Source organism: Ahaetulla prasina, chromosome 2, assembly GCF_028640845.1.
Source record: "Ahaetulla prasina isolate Xishuangbanna chromosome 2, ASM2864084v1, whole genome shotgun sequence".
In the NCBI taxonomy this organism is placed as follows: domain Eukaryota; kingdom Metazoa; phylum Chordata; class Lepidosauria; order Squamata; family Colubridae; genus Ahaetulla; species Ahaetulla prasina.
In genome coordinates this window covers 292,335,757-292,353,559 of record NC_080540.1, presented here as the reverse complement: position 1 = coordinate 292,353,559, position 17,803 = coordinate 292,335,757, and the positions used below count along the sequence as shown (strand labels likewise).

Genomic DNA, 17,803 nt, shown 5'->3' with positions numbered 1-17,803 from the left:
AACCCATGCCCAGCTGAGCGGCGCGCGATCATCAGAGGTTGTTGTTTTTTTAACTTTTAAAAGCATTTTTTCTTCGTCGAAAAAATGCTTTTAAAAGTAAAAAAAAATTCCTCTGACGATCGCGCAGCTCAGCTGGGATCGTCAGAGCCTTTTAAAAGCATTTTTTTACAACTTCTTCGGCCGAAGAGGTTGTAGAAAAAGTGCTTTTAAAAGTAAAAAAGAAAAGTTGGCCATGCCCACTCAAGTCACGTTATCCCCCCTCCCCCCACGAAGCCACGGCCACAGAACCGGTAGTAACAAATTTTACATTTCACCCCTAGTCTCCACAGACATCTGAATCAGGGGTGGACTGCTGGGAGTTCACAGGGGTTTGGGAGAACCTCTAGCTAAGATTCTGTGCAGTTCGGAGAACCCCCAAATCCCACTACTGGCTGGCCCCACCCACCCTGCCCCTCCCTTCCCAGGAGTACCCACACAGCCCAGGTGAAAAATGGGCCTACCAGAAGTTCAGGAAGTTCAGTTCGAGGAAAGCCTCCAGAGCCCGGGAAGGGCCAAAAGCCCGCCCCCTCCCGTGGTGCAGGAGGCTTACTAGGCCTCGCCCACTATGGCCATACCCAACAAGCAACCGGGCAGAGAACCCCTTGCTAAAATTTTTGAAGCCCAACCCTGATGTGAATCCAAGGTTTTCCTCTGGAGTTTAAACACGAACGGTTCCTGACAATCTCAACAGTGGTTTGAAAGTTTGTTTTAAGGCAGCTTTCTATATATGGAGCAAATCCTTTGGAGTTCTGTTACTTGGCTACTTACCTGTTCCTTTTCAAACTTGTTCAGTTGATTCGAGTACTTCAGATGACGTTCCCCAGTGTCTCCCCTTTCACCGTAGATGCTCAAGTAAACATTGGCATCGGTACCAGCTCCCCATATCACCCCAGTTATAACATGGACTTCGTAGGTGTTTGCTACAGAAAAAGTAAATTATTAATAGGTCAATCAAATGATCTTCAGACTTTTTTTTTTTGGCTGAAAATCTGGTTTCTTTCACTATAAACCAGTGTAACAAGCTGAGCCCTTTTCTGAGAAGTGAGTTTGGTTCACTAATGCTTTATGCTTAATTTCTGATGCTGCCTCCTTTGTCTGAAACCCAAATAGCGTGTGGCTAAGTAGAACAGCCTATTTTTAAATATTATTTTTAAATATTATGAAAGCCCACTGTAACAACATCGCCAAAAAAGGCATTAAGGGTTGTAAACCTAATCTTGCAAAGTTTCTTCTCTGGTAATATTACACTACTAACCAAAGCATACAAAACATTTGCTAGACCAATTCTCGAATATAGCTAGTCTGTCTGGAACCTGCTCTATTCTATTTCTGTTGTGCCTCGTCCTCCCTCCTCTCCTCAGCCGGGCCCCTCCCGTCTCCACCCGGGCCTGTTATCAGACTCCGAGTTTGATAATGAAGATGAACGGCCTGTCATGCCTCCAGCCCCCGGCCCTGGTCCCATGCCCGGAGAGGATGTCAGGAGTGAACAGATAAGCCCGATAAACTTCACTCCTATTGCGTGTGAGCAGGAAGCCAGCCACGTGCTGGAATTACTGACAGCATATCCAGCTGAAGAGAATTCAAAGTGGGAGGATTCTCGCTTCCGGAGATCTGAGAGGCGACACCAGCAGAAGGAGGGGAGGGGCAGGCCTGGATAAATGCTGAGTCATGGAGCCACACCCCACAGCCTATATAAAGGACCTGCTTTTGGCATTCCAACCTTGAGTCAAGCAAAGTCTCATCTAGTTTGCTGATATCGGACTCTATCGCTGAAGTCACAACTTAGACTTCTGCCTGCCCTGATAAACCTCGAAGGAATTTGGCAAGCTGCAGAGGCTTCATTGCGACGTTTGATACGGACTTCCTTGACCCGGTCATCGGAGGGGGAGGGGGACACGACAATTTCTATCTATTCTATTGGCATCCTTCAGTCTCAAAAGACTATGGTATCGTGCTCTCGAAACAGTGTGGCTAAAAAGGCCAATTAGAGAGTGACAATCCATTCCACACTCAGGGCAGATACATTCTGTCCCCTGCCCAGTCCCCAGATTTCGCTGGTTCCGGGACTGCCTCTTTGCCTCAACCAGCCGAACAAATGTCTTTTCGAATTGGAGAAGGCCATGCTTCGTCTTTAGCCTCCAAGCTGAACGATCGGAGGTCAAGGTTTCCCAGTTGTTAAAGTCCATTCTCAGGGCCTTTAGGTCCCTCTTGCAGATATCCTTATATCGCAGCTGTGGTCTCCCTCTGAGGTGCTTTCTCTGCACTAATTCTCCGTACAGGAGATCTTTCAGAATCCGACCATCAGCCATTCTCACGACATGCCCAAGCCAGCATAGACGTCGCTGTTTCAATAGTGTATACATGCTAGAAATTCCAGCACGTTCCAAGAAGGAAGAAGTAGCGGTTGGGTTTCTTTCCTTATTAAAGCAAATTCAGTTGTGTGAGGAAGAATGATTCTAATTCTTGAGTCAGCTTTTCTCTCGCAGCCTCTTTCAGCTTACAGTCCGGCTGCATTTATTTCTCACGAAACCACAGAAGTGAAGAATAGTAGAATTTCACATAGGATACGATTTGAGCCTTTAGAACCTCAAAGCACTTACTTTGGCCACGTCATGCAGCGGCATTCCCTGGAGAAATCAACTATGTTGGGAAGAGTTAGCGGTAAAAGGAAACCAGGCATTCAAAGAACACGGTGGCTGGACACCATCAAAGCTGACAGCAGTCAGCACATAGAGCAACTCGAAGAAATATTGTAAGATTGGAAGATGTGGAGAGACCTGCCCCATAGAATTGCCAAGAGCCAAGACATGAATGAATGGATAACAACATCATCATTATCATAGTCGGTTGTAAAAAAGATGTTGAGCCTCTGGAAAAAGTGCAGAGAAGAGCAACAAAGATGATTAGGGGACTGGAGGCTAAAACATACGAAGGACGGTTGCTGGAACTGGGTAGGTCTAGTTTAATGAAAAGAAGACTAGAGGTGACCTGATAAAAGTCGTCCAATATTTCAAGGCCTGCCAGAAAGAAGAGGGAGTCAACTTATTCTCCAAAGCACCTGAGGGCAGGACAAGAACCAACGGATGGAAACTAACCAAGGAGAGAAGCAAATCTAGAACTAAGGAGAAATTTCTTGACAGTCAGAACAATTCCTCAGTGGAACAACTTGCTTCCAAAAGTTGTGAATGTTTTGAGTTTTTAAGAAGAGATCGGACAACCATTTGTCTAATATGTTATAGGATTTCCTGCCTGAGCAGAAAATTGGACTAGAAGACCTCCAAGGTCCCTTCCAACTCTGTTATTCTGCTGTCATCATCACCATCAACAACAACCATCCTTTTGCCCCGTAACCCTACTCGAAGACCAACAAAGAATCTATTTTTTCTTCTTTGCTCCCTCTCCTTGGGCTTTTGAGGACCACAAAAGAAGTACAGGCACGTCATACATTTTGTATCACTACCCTAAAGAAACCTTTCCTAGCATGGTAATATCCAAATGTATTTCAATTTCAGTTCTCTGAACCAAACAGCACCAGGTTAAAGAACACCTCCCTAAAGTTGGTTACACTAGCCTATGGTCATAAAACCACAAATGATGAAGATTCCCCATTCACCTTCAAGCTCAGATCCCTCTTCTGGTGTCAACTCCACCACCAGTTCCTTATCCTCTTCATCCCTTGCCAGCCAACGATGGGCTACAAAATTATAAACCTCCATAGGATCTGGCTGGTTTGTCTCCTCCTCTTCTTTCTCTTCTGTGGGTTTCTTTTTCTTCTTTTTCTTCTTTTTGTCTTGCTCGGTGGTCTTTGTCACCATTTTTTTAATGACCGCGTTTTCCAGGAACCATCCGTCTGCGAAGCCTGTCCCGTCGTGGCCAATTCTGATCTTATAGATTCTGCCAACGTCAACAGCTCCTATCTTTAACAGGAATAATAAATGGGAGCAGTAAAATATCATTTTGGGTTTGTTTGTTGTTGTTTTTAAAAAAGAAGAGTGTTGCACACCACTAACTCATTAATCCTGATAATAATACAGAATTTTATAGCACAGATTACAGAGTAGAAAAGAGGTTTGAGGCATGTATTAATGAAATTTGGAACAGAGGTTTTTTCATGCTCATAAGGTTTTTTCAGCTCATGCTACCTGGTGTTGTGACCAAGGCCCAAGTAGTGATTACTAAACACAATTCAGTCCTCAACAACTTATTTCATTAAAACCGCTGAGAATTAATTCATTCTCAGCTTCATCCAAAACAAAATTCTTAATAACCAGTCCTTCGGGCCTTATCACCAACCTTTGATGTCTTTGGCAACCTGCCAAAGGCTTTTCTTGGCAAAAATCCCACAAAGTTCAAGAGACTCTGAGAAGAAGCACGGAAATCAATGTTGTTTTTCTACAAAGAACCCAACGGCTCGTTGCTTCTCTTTTAAGCCTTACGGGAGTGGCCAATCATCTTCTGGCCTTACTCCCAAGTTGTCCTTTTTTCTTTAGCTGCTCTTGCCTTCTGGCAGCTCTTCGCACGCATGCACTAGAAACAGGCTCCTCCTATCCGCCTCTGGAGGCTCTGGAGTCCATGCATCGCTCCCAGATGGCCCTGGCCCCATCTCTGCCTCCGACACAGAGCCCTCATCCGGGCTGTCCCCTGACTACAAGACTGACCATTGTCCTCCCCAGCTTCCTCACTGTCCAATTCTGTTGCCAGGTCCGTGGGCTGCTGGCGGACCACACCAGGTTACTCAAAAGCCTCTAAACCAATTCTGATTTCTTTTCAAAGAGATGCTTCAGAATTCACAGGGGACAAAAGTTTACACATACTCATGTTTCCCCGAAAATAAGACCGGGTCTTATATTAATTTTTGTTCCAAAAGTCACATTAGGACTTATTTGCTGGTTAGGTTCAGGGAAATACAGTACTAAATGCATCTATCTGGCTCACAATCTTAACTGGGGCTTATTTTGGGGATAGGGCTTATATTACGAGCAACATGAAAAATTATGCTAGGACTTATTTTCTGGTTGGGTCTTATTTTTGGGAAAACATGGTATCTACAGCATCTTAAAACAGCTCTTTAAGTAAAGTTGAATCTTATTACGGTAGTCCTCAATTTGCGACCGCAACTGAGCCCAAAATTTCTTTTGCTAAGTAAGAAAAGAAGAAGCAAGAAAAGGGCCTCTGGTGGCTCAACAGACTAATGCAGTCTGTTATTAACAGCAGCTGCTTGCAATTACTACAGGTTCAAGTCCCATCAGGCCCAAGGTTGACTCAGCCTTCCATCCTTTATAAGGTAGGTAAAATGAGAACCCAGATTGTTGGGGACAATAAGTTGACTTTGTATATAATATACAAATGGATGAAGACTATTGCTTAACATAGTGTAAGCCGCCCTGAGTCTTCGGAGAAGGGCGGGATATAAATGCAAATTTTAAAAAAATTGCTAAGTGAGTTTTGCCCCATTTTATGACCTTACTTGCCACAGTTGTTAAGTGAATCCCTGCAGTTTTTATGTTCGTAACATGGTAGTTAGGTGAAACAAAAAAAATGGGCTCAATTGTGGTCGTAAGTCGAGGACTACCTGTACTTAAGTACTTTGTTCAGCGGGTTGCACCCTGGATCGACCTTCTATGTGATCTTCTCTTACATCAGGGGCCTCCAAACCTGGCAACTTTAAGTGATTTTATACTAAAAAACAATATTATATATATTTTTATGTGACCCAAGACAATTCTTTTACACTCAGTGTGGTCCAGGCAAGTCGAAAGGTTGGGCCCCCATCATTTAGATTGTAATGGGCATCATATACAGGCAAAGACAATGTCAAAGGAACAAATTTCTGAAGACGTTGCACTTAATCTCCCAGCTTTATAGTAATTCCAATGTTTTGTTTCTCAGGATCTTTGTGGATGGATATTAGAATTCCCTCATGATCCTAATGAGAGCATACCTTGAATTTTTCTAAGGCTCCCCGTTCATGATTGTTGGATCTGTTCTTCAAAATCAGTACCTCCGTTTTACCCAGCTCACCGTAAACCTGCAGGAAGACTTTTGCGTTGGTGCCTGCGTTCCTCACATCTCCAGTAACAGTACAGACCTCGTAATTGATCACTTGTTTAAAGCAGAAGAAACAAAGCCAAGAATAAATTAAAATGGTGCGCAGAAATCCAGAGTCGAAGACTTGCAGTCAGGTCTTTGCACAATTATAAGGGTTTCTATCTCTCCTGCCTCCCTTCTCCTCTTACTTCTTCTAGTTTATTCAGAGAGAAGAACAGAAATCAAGCAGAAGAAAAATTAGCATTCAAAGGCGAAAAGATGCCTGGAGTTTGCAGGGATTCAAAGCCCAGCATCTTCTGCCGGTAGGAGACGACCAGGCCGAGCCAGCAGGAGGTGTCAAATGTGTCATCAGTCTCGAGTCTCTACGTGCCCATAAGAGATCTGTTGTGGCTCCCGCCCCCGAACCTGGCCCCATGTCCGAAAGTGCCTTGGAGCCGGGCCTGCTGCCAGAAAGTGATTTGGACAGTGAGGGAGAAGGGCCGTCAGGACTTACCTCAGAAGCACCGGCCTCCCTGGATCAGCTCCAGGAGCCAGAAGCAGGCCAAGTGAAAGAGATAACGAGGCCTCCTTCTCCTGACTCTTTCCACCCCCCAGGCCACGCCTGCAGACCCAGCTGACAGCAATCAGGCTTGGCTCAATCCCAGGTTTCATAGGCAGGAGAGAAGGGAACAACAGAAACAAGGGAGGGCCAGGCCTAGGAAGTGCTGAGTCATGGAGCCACACCCCACAGGATATAAAAGGCAGCAAGAGCTGGTGTGTCTCTTTGTATCAGGCAAATCCACAGATTGACTAGAGCTGAAGGTTGTGACTCACCAGCGTTTTGGCAGCTATCGAGGGCTCTTGGCAGACACTGATTCTTTTGCTGCCAGAGCTGATAAGAGCCGGCTGATTAAGCCATCGTTCGGACGGAGGCGATGAGGACACAACAAGATCTAAGTCCAGCCCACCTTGAATTCTGTTGACTCTTATCTACCGCCAATTTGCTTTGACCGTTAGTAGTTCAGATTCTTGTAAAGAGCATTAGCATACAATAAACCAGGGGTGTCAAACCCAAGGCCCGCAGGCTGGGTCTGGCCTGCATGGTGCTTAGATCTGGCCTGTGGTGCCGCCCTGGAAATAGCGAAGGACCAGCTTGCGGTGGTTCTGCCAGCAAAAACAGAGCTCAGGAGGTCCATGCGTAGCAGAGGGCTGCAGGAGGATCCTCCCCCCAGCCCTGCCCGGGCCACCACAGGTGCCCCCTGGCATATCAAGCTGCCCACGCCCACCCCAGCCATGCCTATCCAGCCCCCTGAGGTCAAACACAAAGCCCCCTGATGCAGCCCTCAATGAAATTGAGTTTGACACCCCTGCAATAAACCTATATTCATTTTATGCACACTGAGAGCATAGGCACCAAGACAAATTCCTTGTGTGTCCAATCACACTTGGCCAATAAAATTCTATTTGAACTGCCTGGACTGCTGATTTCTCCAGGAATCAGTGGGACGACTTGCCTCCAGAAGTTGTGAATGCTCCAACACTGGAAGCTTTGAAGAAGAGATTAGATAACCATTTGTCTGAAGTGGTGTAGGGCAGGGGGTCTCCAACCTTGGCTACTTTAAGAGTTGTGGACTTCAGCAAAACTGGCTGAGGAATTCTGGGAGCTGAAGTCCACAAGTCTTAATGGACGGCTGTCTTTCGAAGACCATTTGACGGCCGTCTCCAGGAGAGCTTTTCACCAGGTTCGCCTGGTTCGCCAGTTGCGCCCCTTTCTAGACCGGGATGCCCTATGCACGGTCACTCATGCTCTCGTGACATCTCGTCTGGACTACTGCAATGCTCTCTACATGGGGCTCCCCTTGAGGAGCACCCGGAGGCTCCAGTTAGTCCAGAATGCGGCTGCGCGGGTGATAGAGGGAGCCCCTCGTGGCTCCCATGTAACACCTCTCCTGCGCAGACTGCACTGGCTGCCTGTGGTTTTCCGGGTGCGCTTCAAGGTTTTGGTAATGATCTTCAAAGCGCTCCATGGCATAGGGCCGGGGTACTTACGGGACCGCCTGCTGCCACCGAATGCCTCCCACCAGCCCGTGCGCTCTCACAGGGAGGGACTCCTCAGGGTGCCGTCGGCCAGGCAGTGCCGACTGGCGACGCCCAGGGGAAGGGCCTTTTCTGTGGGGGCTCCCACCCTCTGGAACGAGCTTCCCCCAGGACTTCGTCAACTTCCGGACCTTCGGACCTTCCGCCGCGAGCTTAAGACACATCTATTTATCTGCGCAGGACTGGACTAGATTTTTTAAATTTTAAAGATCTAAATTTTAGATTTGGTTTTAAATTGGGTTTTATTATTTATATTTCTATTTTAAATATTTGGCCTATATAATAAGTTTTTTAGATTAATGTTTTACTTTGTATATTTTTGTGTTTTTATATGGCTGTACACCGCCCTGAGTCCCTAGGGAGATAGGGCGGTATAAAAGTATGAATAATAAATAAATAAATAATAAATAAATAAAGTTGCCAAGGTTGAAGACCCCTGGTATAGGATTTCCTGCCTAAGCAGAGGGTTGGACTAGAAGACCTCCAAGGTTCCTTCCAACTATTCTGTTCTGTTCTGTTTCTGCCATGCCTTAAACCAAATAGACTTTTAGTAGAATAAGACTGCAGCTATGAAGAGCGGTCAATAGCCAGGGGAAAGTCACAACTGCTTTAAAGAATTGCTGGCAGGTCCTATGAGAGTATTCTGTATCTTTCTGAATATATATTTGGAAGGTATTTGGAAGAGTTGTGGTAGAGTAGTTTGTTTGTTTGTTTATTTATTTATTTATTTATTTATTTTTCAAATTTTTATACCGCCCTTCTCCGAAGACTCAGGGCGGTGTACAGCAGATAAAACACAAATAATCCAAAAATTTTAAAATACAATATCCAGTTTAAAAATCTAATTCGATCACTGTAAGTTAAAAATATTAATTAAGAAAATTACAAAAATAGAATAAACCCCCCCCCTATTTAAAAAGCCCACTAAAAACCCACAGTATTTAAATCAATCAGGCCAGCCCCGCTTGGTGAAAAAAGAAGGTCTTGAGCTCGCGCTTAAAGGTCTTAAGATCAGGGAGAAGAAGGAGTCCCACCGGCAAATCGTTCCACAAGGCCGGAGCCCCCACAGAGAACGCTCTTCCCCTGGGGGCCGCCAGCCGACATTGGTTGGCCGACGGCACCCTAAGGAGGCCCTCCCTGTGAGAGCGGACTGGACACACCGGACGATGGGAGGTAACTGGCGACAGCAGGCGGTCCCATAAGTATCCCGGTCCCATGCCATGGAGTGCTTTAAAGGTGATAACCAGCACCTTGAAGTGCACCCGGAAGACCACCGGCAACCAGTACAGCCTGCGCAGGAGAGGTGTTACATGGGAGCTACGAGGTGCTCCCTCAATCCCCCGCGCGGCCGCATTCTGTACCAGTTGGAGCCTCCGGGTGCTCTTCAAGGGGAGCCCCATGCAGACAGCATTGCAGTAATCCAGACGGGAAGTGACGAGGGCATGAGTGACTGTGCATAACGAGTCCTGATCCAGGAAAGGGCGCAATTGGTGAATCAGGCGAAGCTGATGAAAAGCTCCCCTGGCAACGGCCATCAGATGGTCTTCTAAAGACAGCCGTGCGTCCAGGAGAACGCCTAAATTGCGCACCGATTCCCTGGGGGCTAACAATTCGCCCCCCACAGTCAGCAATGGGGTTAGTTGACTGTGCCGGGACGCTGATATCCACAGCCACTCCGTCTTGGATGGGTTGAGTCGGAGTCTGTTCGTTCCCATCCAGACCCAAACGGCCTCAAGACACTGAATTGGTTAGAATGCAGTACTGCAGGCTACTTCTGCTGATTGCCGGCTACCAGCAGTTCGGTAGTTCGATTCTCACTGGCTCAGGGTTGACTTAGCTCTTCGTTTACCCAAGATGGAAAAAGCCCTGGTCCTATTAGCCTTCCACAAGGCCTTGAAAGCCAGATGTTTCCCTCAAGCACTGGTCCAGATGTTAGCTGAGCCTGACCTGAAATGGCTTTGAATAGAATATGGTCGGTTTGCCCTCAGTTATTCTGCATCACAGTTGGTTTGTTCCTGCTTTCTGTTTTTATGTTGCTAAAAATACAGACACAGAGCTGGGTAGCTATATTAGAAACCATCTAAATAAATATAGATGAAATTTGGAAGAGAAGAGAAGAGAAGAGAAGAGAGGAGAGGAGAGGAGAGGAGAGGAGAGGAGAGGAGAGGAGAGAAGAGAAGAGAAGAGAAGAGAAGAGAATCCTTTATTGGCCAAGTGTGAATGGACACACAATGAATTTGTCTTTGGTGTATATGCTCTCAGTGTACATAAGGAGAATAAAATACATTCACCAAGAATAAAAAGATACAACGCTTAGTGATAGTCAAAGTTACTAATAACCTATCAAATTGTACTAGGAAACAAATAAAAACAATATAATTGAAAGATACAAGCACATGGTTATACTAATAAGTGGATTTATGTATTTATGAAGTCACATGAAAAAAAGTATACATTTAGGGTATGTTCCAAGAAAAAGATAATTTAGAACAGGTGCACACAAGCATGAGCATATTAGAAAATATGAATGTGAGGGGGGGGAACTGTATTTTCCTAAAGAACTACTTTTGGGAGTTTTTTTTTTTAAATATACCTGAAACACAGTGACACAGAATAATATTTAATTACATCTCATAACAATTCAGGCATCATTTATCTTTTGAAGGAATTAGCGCTTTGGTTTTTTTAAACATCCACCTGACAAGGGTTATTAATTCCTCTCAGATGCCTTACAGTCCCTTGCCAGCTACCATCAAATTTCTCCTCAGCTTTTCCTTTCGTTGGCTTCTTATTTCTATACTAACTATCCTAGATGACCTTGAGAAAACTAAGTAGAATTAATATTTACATACACATACAAACACACACAAACACACACACATATATATTCCCCCCTAGTTGAATACTGATAAATATATTTCAAAAGCAATAAAATCCTTCCCTTGTGAAGCAGGCACACACAATTTATAAATAGAATCCTAAGGAAAAGTTTTATTATTAAGAGCCAAAAGAGGGTATTTGATCTGGATGGGATCAAAGATAATGATAGTAGTATTTTGGGGGTAGATAAGAAACCACTGTAGACTTTCTACAAGTAAAATACAATAACAGATTGTTGACAAAGGATCTTAAACTTTTACTTTGCTGTTATTTAATGTGTTAACTATTTTTTCTTCATATATTTATATACAGTATATAACAGATCAAATTGGGTAGCAAATGGATGTAGAAGTTTATGAATTTTGGACCTGTTTTGCAAGGGGAGGGGGGAGTTATTATTATTATTGCAATATATTTGTCAATATTCAACTAGGAGGGATAATATGTGGCTTTTTTCTCCTTTTCATTTGCATTTGTTTAATGTTCTTGTCTAGCTTTGCATTTTTTATTAATTTTTTTAATTCACATTTTTTAATGTTCTTGTCTAGTTTTGTTTTTCTGTTCATTCACACACACGCACCTTGGTATGCTAATCTTTTAAATAAAATAAAATAAAAATTAAATATTTTTTTAAAAAATCTTTTAATCTTAAATTATTCTGATTTTAATGTTTAATTGTATTGATGATATTGTACACCGCCCAGTGCCCCTTTCTGAGGAAGATGGCAGGTTAAGAAATATGAAATATAGAGTAAATAAAATAGATAGATTAGATGAGAGGGAGGAAGGGAGAGAGAGAGATGAATGATAGAGATAGATAGATAGATAGATAGATAGATAGATAGATAGATAGATAGATAGATAGATAGATAGATAGATAGATGATAAATGGATGGATGGATGATAGATAGATGGATGATAGATACTGTAGATAGATAGATGGATGGAAGATAGATAGATAGATAGATAGATAGATAGATAGATAGATAGATGATAGATAGATAGATAGATAGATACATAAATGATAGATGGATGATAGATAGATAGATAGATAGATAGATAGATAGATAGATAGATAGATAGATGGATGGATGGATGGATGGATGGATGGATGGATGGATGGATAGATAGATAGATAGATAGATAGATAGATAGATAGATACATAAATGATAGATGGATGATAGATACTGTAGATAGATAGATGGATGATAGATAGATAGATAGATGATAGATAGATAGATAGATAGATAGATACATAGATGATAGATGGATGATAGATACTGTAGATAGATAGATGGATGATAGATAGATAGATAGATAGATAGATAGATAGATAGATAGATAGATGATAGATGGATGATAGTTAGATACTTAGAGAGAGAGAGAGAGAGAGAGAGAGAGAGAGAGAGAGAGAGAAAGAGATCAAAAAACACATCATCCCTTACATTTCTCAATCTCCATGATTTCGCTGGGGTAGACCTCAATCTCCACCTTCCCGTCAGCTTCGTTTTTGTCAAGCCATCGGTTGCATGGGAAGTTGTACATCTTGCCATGGACAGGGATGATAATCTGAACGCTGCCAAGGTGCCAGCCTGCCTGGAGGCCCACGTTGTCATGCCCGATTAGAATCCGATGGATCTTAAGCCAAGAAAGTAGAGGAAAGGAAGGCAGGAAAGAAGAACAGTATGTTTATCTTTTTAAAAAGATCACTGCTGTGGTGATACGTAAAGGGCATCTGAGTTGGTAAAAACAAGCAGCTTTATAGACTTTCATCACTGCATCAACATTTCATGCTAGTCCTGGGCTAAATAGGAGAATATTTGTAACTCAAAATTGAAATGAGGGGTCCTTGGTACTCTCTGAGCTTGGTTGTTTTCTTGCAGAGTTTCATTACCCAACTAAATTACATCATCAGTGTTAGTAGGGTGACGCCTACATTACCTGCCATATTTTTGAGAGTATAAGACGCACCTTAGTTTTTGGGGAGGAAAATAAGAAAAAGGCTGATTGGCAGGTGGATCGGCCTCCCGGAATACCCCCAGTCAGCTTTTTCCCAGAGATGAATTTTAGCAAATTCCTTGGTTGTGAGCTCTGTGCCTTGCTTTTTTTTGCTTTTTTTTCTGCCTCTGAAACTTCTGAAACTCTGTTTCAGAAAAAAAACTTTTTTTTATGCCTCTTAAAGCCTCCAAAGCAGCTTCAGAAAAAAAGCCTCTGTTTGGGGGGCTTCTTTTCTGAAGCTTCTTTTCTGATGCTTTTTTCAGCCTCTGAAACCTCCGTTTGAGAAGCTGGGTGGGGCTACATTCAAAGTATAAGACGCACCCAGATTTTCACCCTCTTTTTTGGGGGGGAAAAGGTGCGTCTTATACTCCAAAAAATACGGTATTTGGAGTTCTTCTAGTCCAACCCCCAAACAGTTCAAAGGGCTATCCAACCTCTTCTTAAAAACTTCCAGTGTTGGAGCATCCACAACTTCTGGAGGCAAGTCGTTTCACTGATTAATTGTTCTAACTCTCAGGAAATTTCTCCTAAGTTGCTTCTCTCCTTGATTAGTTTCCACCCATTGCTTCTTGTCCTGCCTTCTGGTGCTTTGGAGAATAGCTTGACTCCCTCTTCTTTGTGGCAGCCCCTGAGATACTGGATGACTGCTATCACGTCACTCCTAATCCTTCCTTTCATTAAACTACACATATCCAATTCCTGCAACCGTTCTTTGTATGTATTATTCTCCAGTCTCCTAATCATCTTTGTTGTTCTTCTCTGCACCCTTTCTAGAGCGGTATTGGTGAATCTTTTTCAGCACTGAGTGCTGAAATAGGAGCACGCGCCTACAAGGGAGCACCAGAAACCGGAAGAGCAGCTCCCTGGCGTGCACAGTAGAGAACGCGGGAAACCGGAAGAGCAGCTCCCTGGCGTGCACAGTAGAGAGCGCGGGAAACCGGAAGAGCAGGTCCCTGCTGCGCATGCACATGCTGGGAAGCTGAGCTTCCAGTTTCCGGCATGTGCATGCACACCAGTCACCTGGTCTCCAGGTTTCTGGCATCCACGTGAGCGAGAAGAGCAGCTGGCTGGTGTGCATGTGCGCGCTGGAACCCAGAAGAGCAATGGGTGATGGCTGGCATGCTCGGAGAGATGGCTCTGCGTGCCACTTCCGGAATGCATGCTATGGGTTGGCCATCGCGGTTCTCAGAGTCTCAATGTCTTTTTTATATTGTTGTGACCAAACTGGATGCACTATTTCAAGTGTGGTCTTACCAAGGCCTTATAAAGTGGTATTATCACTTCATGTGATCTTGATTCTAAAGGTAAAGGTTCCCCTCGCACATATGTGCTAGTCGTTCCCAACTCTAGGGGGCGGTGCTCATCTCTGTTTCAAAGCCGAAGAGCCAGTGCTGTCCGAAGACAAGAGTCTCCGTGGTCATGTGGCTGGCATGACTCAATGCCAAAGGCTCACGGAACACTGTTCCATTCCCACCAAGGGTGGTCCCTATTTTTCTACTTGCCTTTTTTACGTGCTTTCGAACTGCTAGGTTGGCAGAAAATGGGACAAGTTACGGGAGCTCACTATTCAAGTGATCGTTTCCTCCAGTCCAAGATCCCTCTAGCAGTTACTACTATTGAGCCAGGTACCATCTATTCTATACCTGTGCGTTTTGGTTTTTCTAAATTTAGAAACATACTTTTCACACCATTGAATTTCACTGAAGTTCATTCATTCATCCAACTATTGAACCAGGTACCATGCCAACAGGGGTAAAATGCTCCTGGTTTGGACTGGATCGCCCGATCCGGTAGTGATGAGGGCAGGTAGTTCGGAGAACCGGTAGCAAAAATCCCTGTCCCCCCCCACCACTGCCCACGCCTCACTGTTCGTCTTATCTATCCCTGAAGCTCTCGATGGTGATATAGCTGCAAACGGCCTTAAATGACTGCCACAGCGCTTCAAAGGGCTGCACTACAGCTGATCAGCACAGTAAGCGGCTAGTAGCCTCTATTTTTAAAGAAGGTAAATCGGTGCCTCCCAAAAAAAGGCAATTAGTAGACCGGTGCCTCCATTTTTAAAGAAGGTAGACTGGTGCCTCCCCAAAAAAAGGCAATTAGTAGACCGGTGCTTCTATTTTTAAAGAAGGTAGACCAGTGTGCTCCCAAGTTTTATATACTTTATTTTTATTATTTATTATTATTGGCCATGCCCACTCAGTCACCTGACCAACACGCCACGCCCACCACTTAAGCCGCACCCACAGAACGGGTAGAGAAAATGTTTAGATTTCACCCCTGCATGCCACCTACTCTATATCTGTGCAGTTGTTGTTTTTTTTCCCAAAACACTGTGACAGTGGAAAAATGTTTTTTAAAAAAACATCTGCAGTAAAACAAACCCGCAGTCAGTTCTTACTCTGCATCGTAATTTCAGATAGGTCTTACCTTCCCAATGTCCATTGTATCCAGAGTAAAGATATCTATCCGGCTGCGTTCAAAGTAATTTCCTAAGTCATTATCAGAAACCAGCAGAAGTTCCTTTTTGGTGTCTGCTTTCTCACCATACAGCTTGATCAAAACCTTCGAATCTGAGCTGGCTCCTGGAACATCTCCTGTCTTAATACTGATGTGATAACTAATATCTGTAAATATATTAAAATTTGTACACGAGAGAAACAATCATAGCCTGCAAAAGTGTGAGCTTTTTTTTTTCTTCCAGGGATGATCAAAGTGGGGGAGGGGGGGATGAAACTGGGGGGAAACTCAAGAAATCATAAACTTTAGAATGACCGAGTTGGAAGGGACCTTGGAGGTCTTCTAATCAACTCTCTGCTTGAGCAGGAGAGAATAGAATAGAATAGAATAGAATAGAATAGAATAGAATAGAATAGAATAGAATAGCAGAGTTGGAAGGGACCTTGGAGGCCTTCTAGTCCAACCCCCTGCCCAGGCAGGAAACCCTATACCATTTGAGATAAATGGTTATTCAACATTTTCTTAAAAACTTCCAGTGTTGGAGCATTCACAATTTCTGCAGGCAAATTGTTCCACTGATTTATTGTTCTGACTGTCAGGAAATTTCTCCTTAGTTCTGAGTTGCTTCTTTCCTTGATTAATTTCCACCCATTGCTTCTTGTTCTACCCTCAGGTGCTTTGGAGAATAGCTTGACTCCCTCTTCTTTGTGGCAGCCCCTGAGATATTGGAAGACTGCTATCATGTCTCCTCTAGTCCTTCTTTTCATTAAACTAGACATACCGAGTTCCTGCAACTGTTCTTCATATGTTTTAGCCTCCAGTCCCCTAATCCTCTTTGTTGCTCTTCTCTGCACTCTTTCTAAAGTCTCCACATCTTTTTTACATCATGGCGACCAAAACTGGATGCAGTATTCCAAGTGTGGCCTTACCAAAGCATTATAAAGTGATATTAACATGTCACGTGATCTTGGCTAGGGAATTCTGGGAGTTGAAGTCCACAAGCCTTAAAATGGCCGAAGTTGATCGGCTTTAGAGAATGGATCATCTTGGAGTTGAAGTCCACATGTCTTAAACTTACCAAGGTTGGACACCCTCCTGTAAAGCAAGGATAGAGAACTGACGGGTTCCCAGCAGATCTGGGAATGAGTGAAGGATGCTGGAACTTGTAATTCAGTGGATATTTCGAAACTCATTTGTTTCCTGTTCTTCTTAGGAAGGAAGCGGCAAGAGAATCGGGTTGAGAATCGTAGCACAATAAGAAACCAGCAAATATAAGAGAACAAACATATTTTGCCATGAGCCCAGGGGTGAAATGCTACCAGTTCGCACAGGTTCGGGCAAATCGGTAGCGGCGGGGGGTGGTTTGGAGAACCAGTAGCAGCGGCAGGTGGTTCAGGTGAATCAGTAGTGGGGGTGGCGGGTGATTCGAAGAACCGGTAGCAGCACGAGGCTCCGCCCATCTACCCAGACATTGTTACTTCCTGGTTTTAACCAGGAAGTAACCTGGTTTTGACCCTCTGCACATGCGCAGAGGGTCTAAAATCACATGTGACCCCTGCGTGTGCACACTTCCAAACTGGTAGGGAAGGTAAGTAGATTTCACCCCTGCGTGAGCCCTATTTGGAATGATTTTGAGGAGTTGTATTTGTTCCCAGTATACCCATAAGTATAAATGCTAGCAGAAATGATGTTCAGCTAGCATTTACTATTCCGCCTTAAAAAAAAATCTAGGTTACTTTTTCGAATTGTAGAAGAAGATCACAAAGTCATTTTCAGGAAACTCTGAAAGACGAAGACTGCTTAGAGCATTGTAAAACTGAGAGCGTGAGAGATATTTTATAGGTACAGTCTGAACTATTTCTGGGGAAAGGTTAATACAGCTTATCTCACTATGCATTGTTTCCTTGCCCTTGTCAATCAACATGCTGCCCTCCCTCAAAAAGTAGGGGTTCTAACTAGAGTCCAACTGAAAGATGACACGCCTTGAATTAACTACAGGTAATCCTCGAGTTACGATCACAGTTGAACCCAAAATTTATGTTGCTGAGCGAGACAGTTGTTAAGTGAGTTTTGCCCCATTTTATGACCTTCCTTGAGTCTCCTGCGAGTCCCTTGGACTGCAAGGCGAACAAACAAGTCCGTCTTAGAGGAGATCAACCCTGACTGCTCTTTAGAAGGCCAGATCCTGAAGAGGAAACTCAAATCCTTTGGCCACCTAATGAGAAGGAAGGACTCACTGGAGAAGAGCCTAATGCTGTGTGTCGTGTCCCACTCCTCCGCTGACGGCCGGGTCAGGGAAATCCG

At 44.0% G+C, this 17,803-nt stretch overlaps 1 protein-coding gene across 1 annotated transcript in view; it reads right to left on the bottom strand.

Annotated features, from left to right (window-relative positions):
• Positions 1–17,803, bottom strand: part of LOXHD1 (lipoxygenase homology PLAT domains 1) — a 285,489-nt gene that overhangs the window by 125,094 nt on the left and 142,592 nt on the right. The window contains exons 16-21 of the mRNA XM_058168108.1: positions 15,470–15,666; positions 12,490–12,682; positions 5,981–6,141; positions 3,852–3,956; positions 3,653–3,749; positions 808–959 (exon numbers count right to left, since the gene is read on the bottom strand). Coding sequence (XP_058024091.1) covers positions 808–959; positions 3,653–3,749; positions 3,852–3,956; positions 5,981–6,141; positions 12,490–12,682; positions 15,470–15,666 — 905 coding nt within the window. The remainder of the gene's footprint in view (positions 1–807; positions 960–3,652; positions 3,750–3,851; positions 3,957–5,980; positions 6,142–12,489; positions 12,683–15,469; positions 15,667–17,803) is intronic.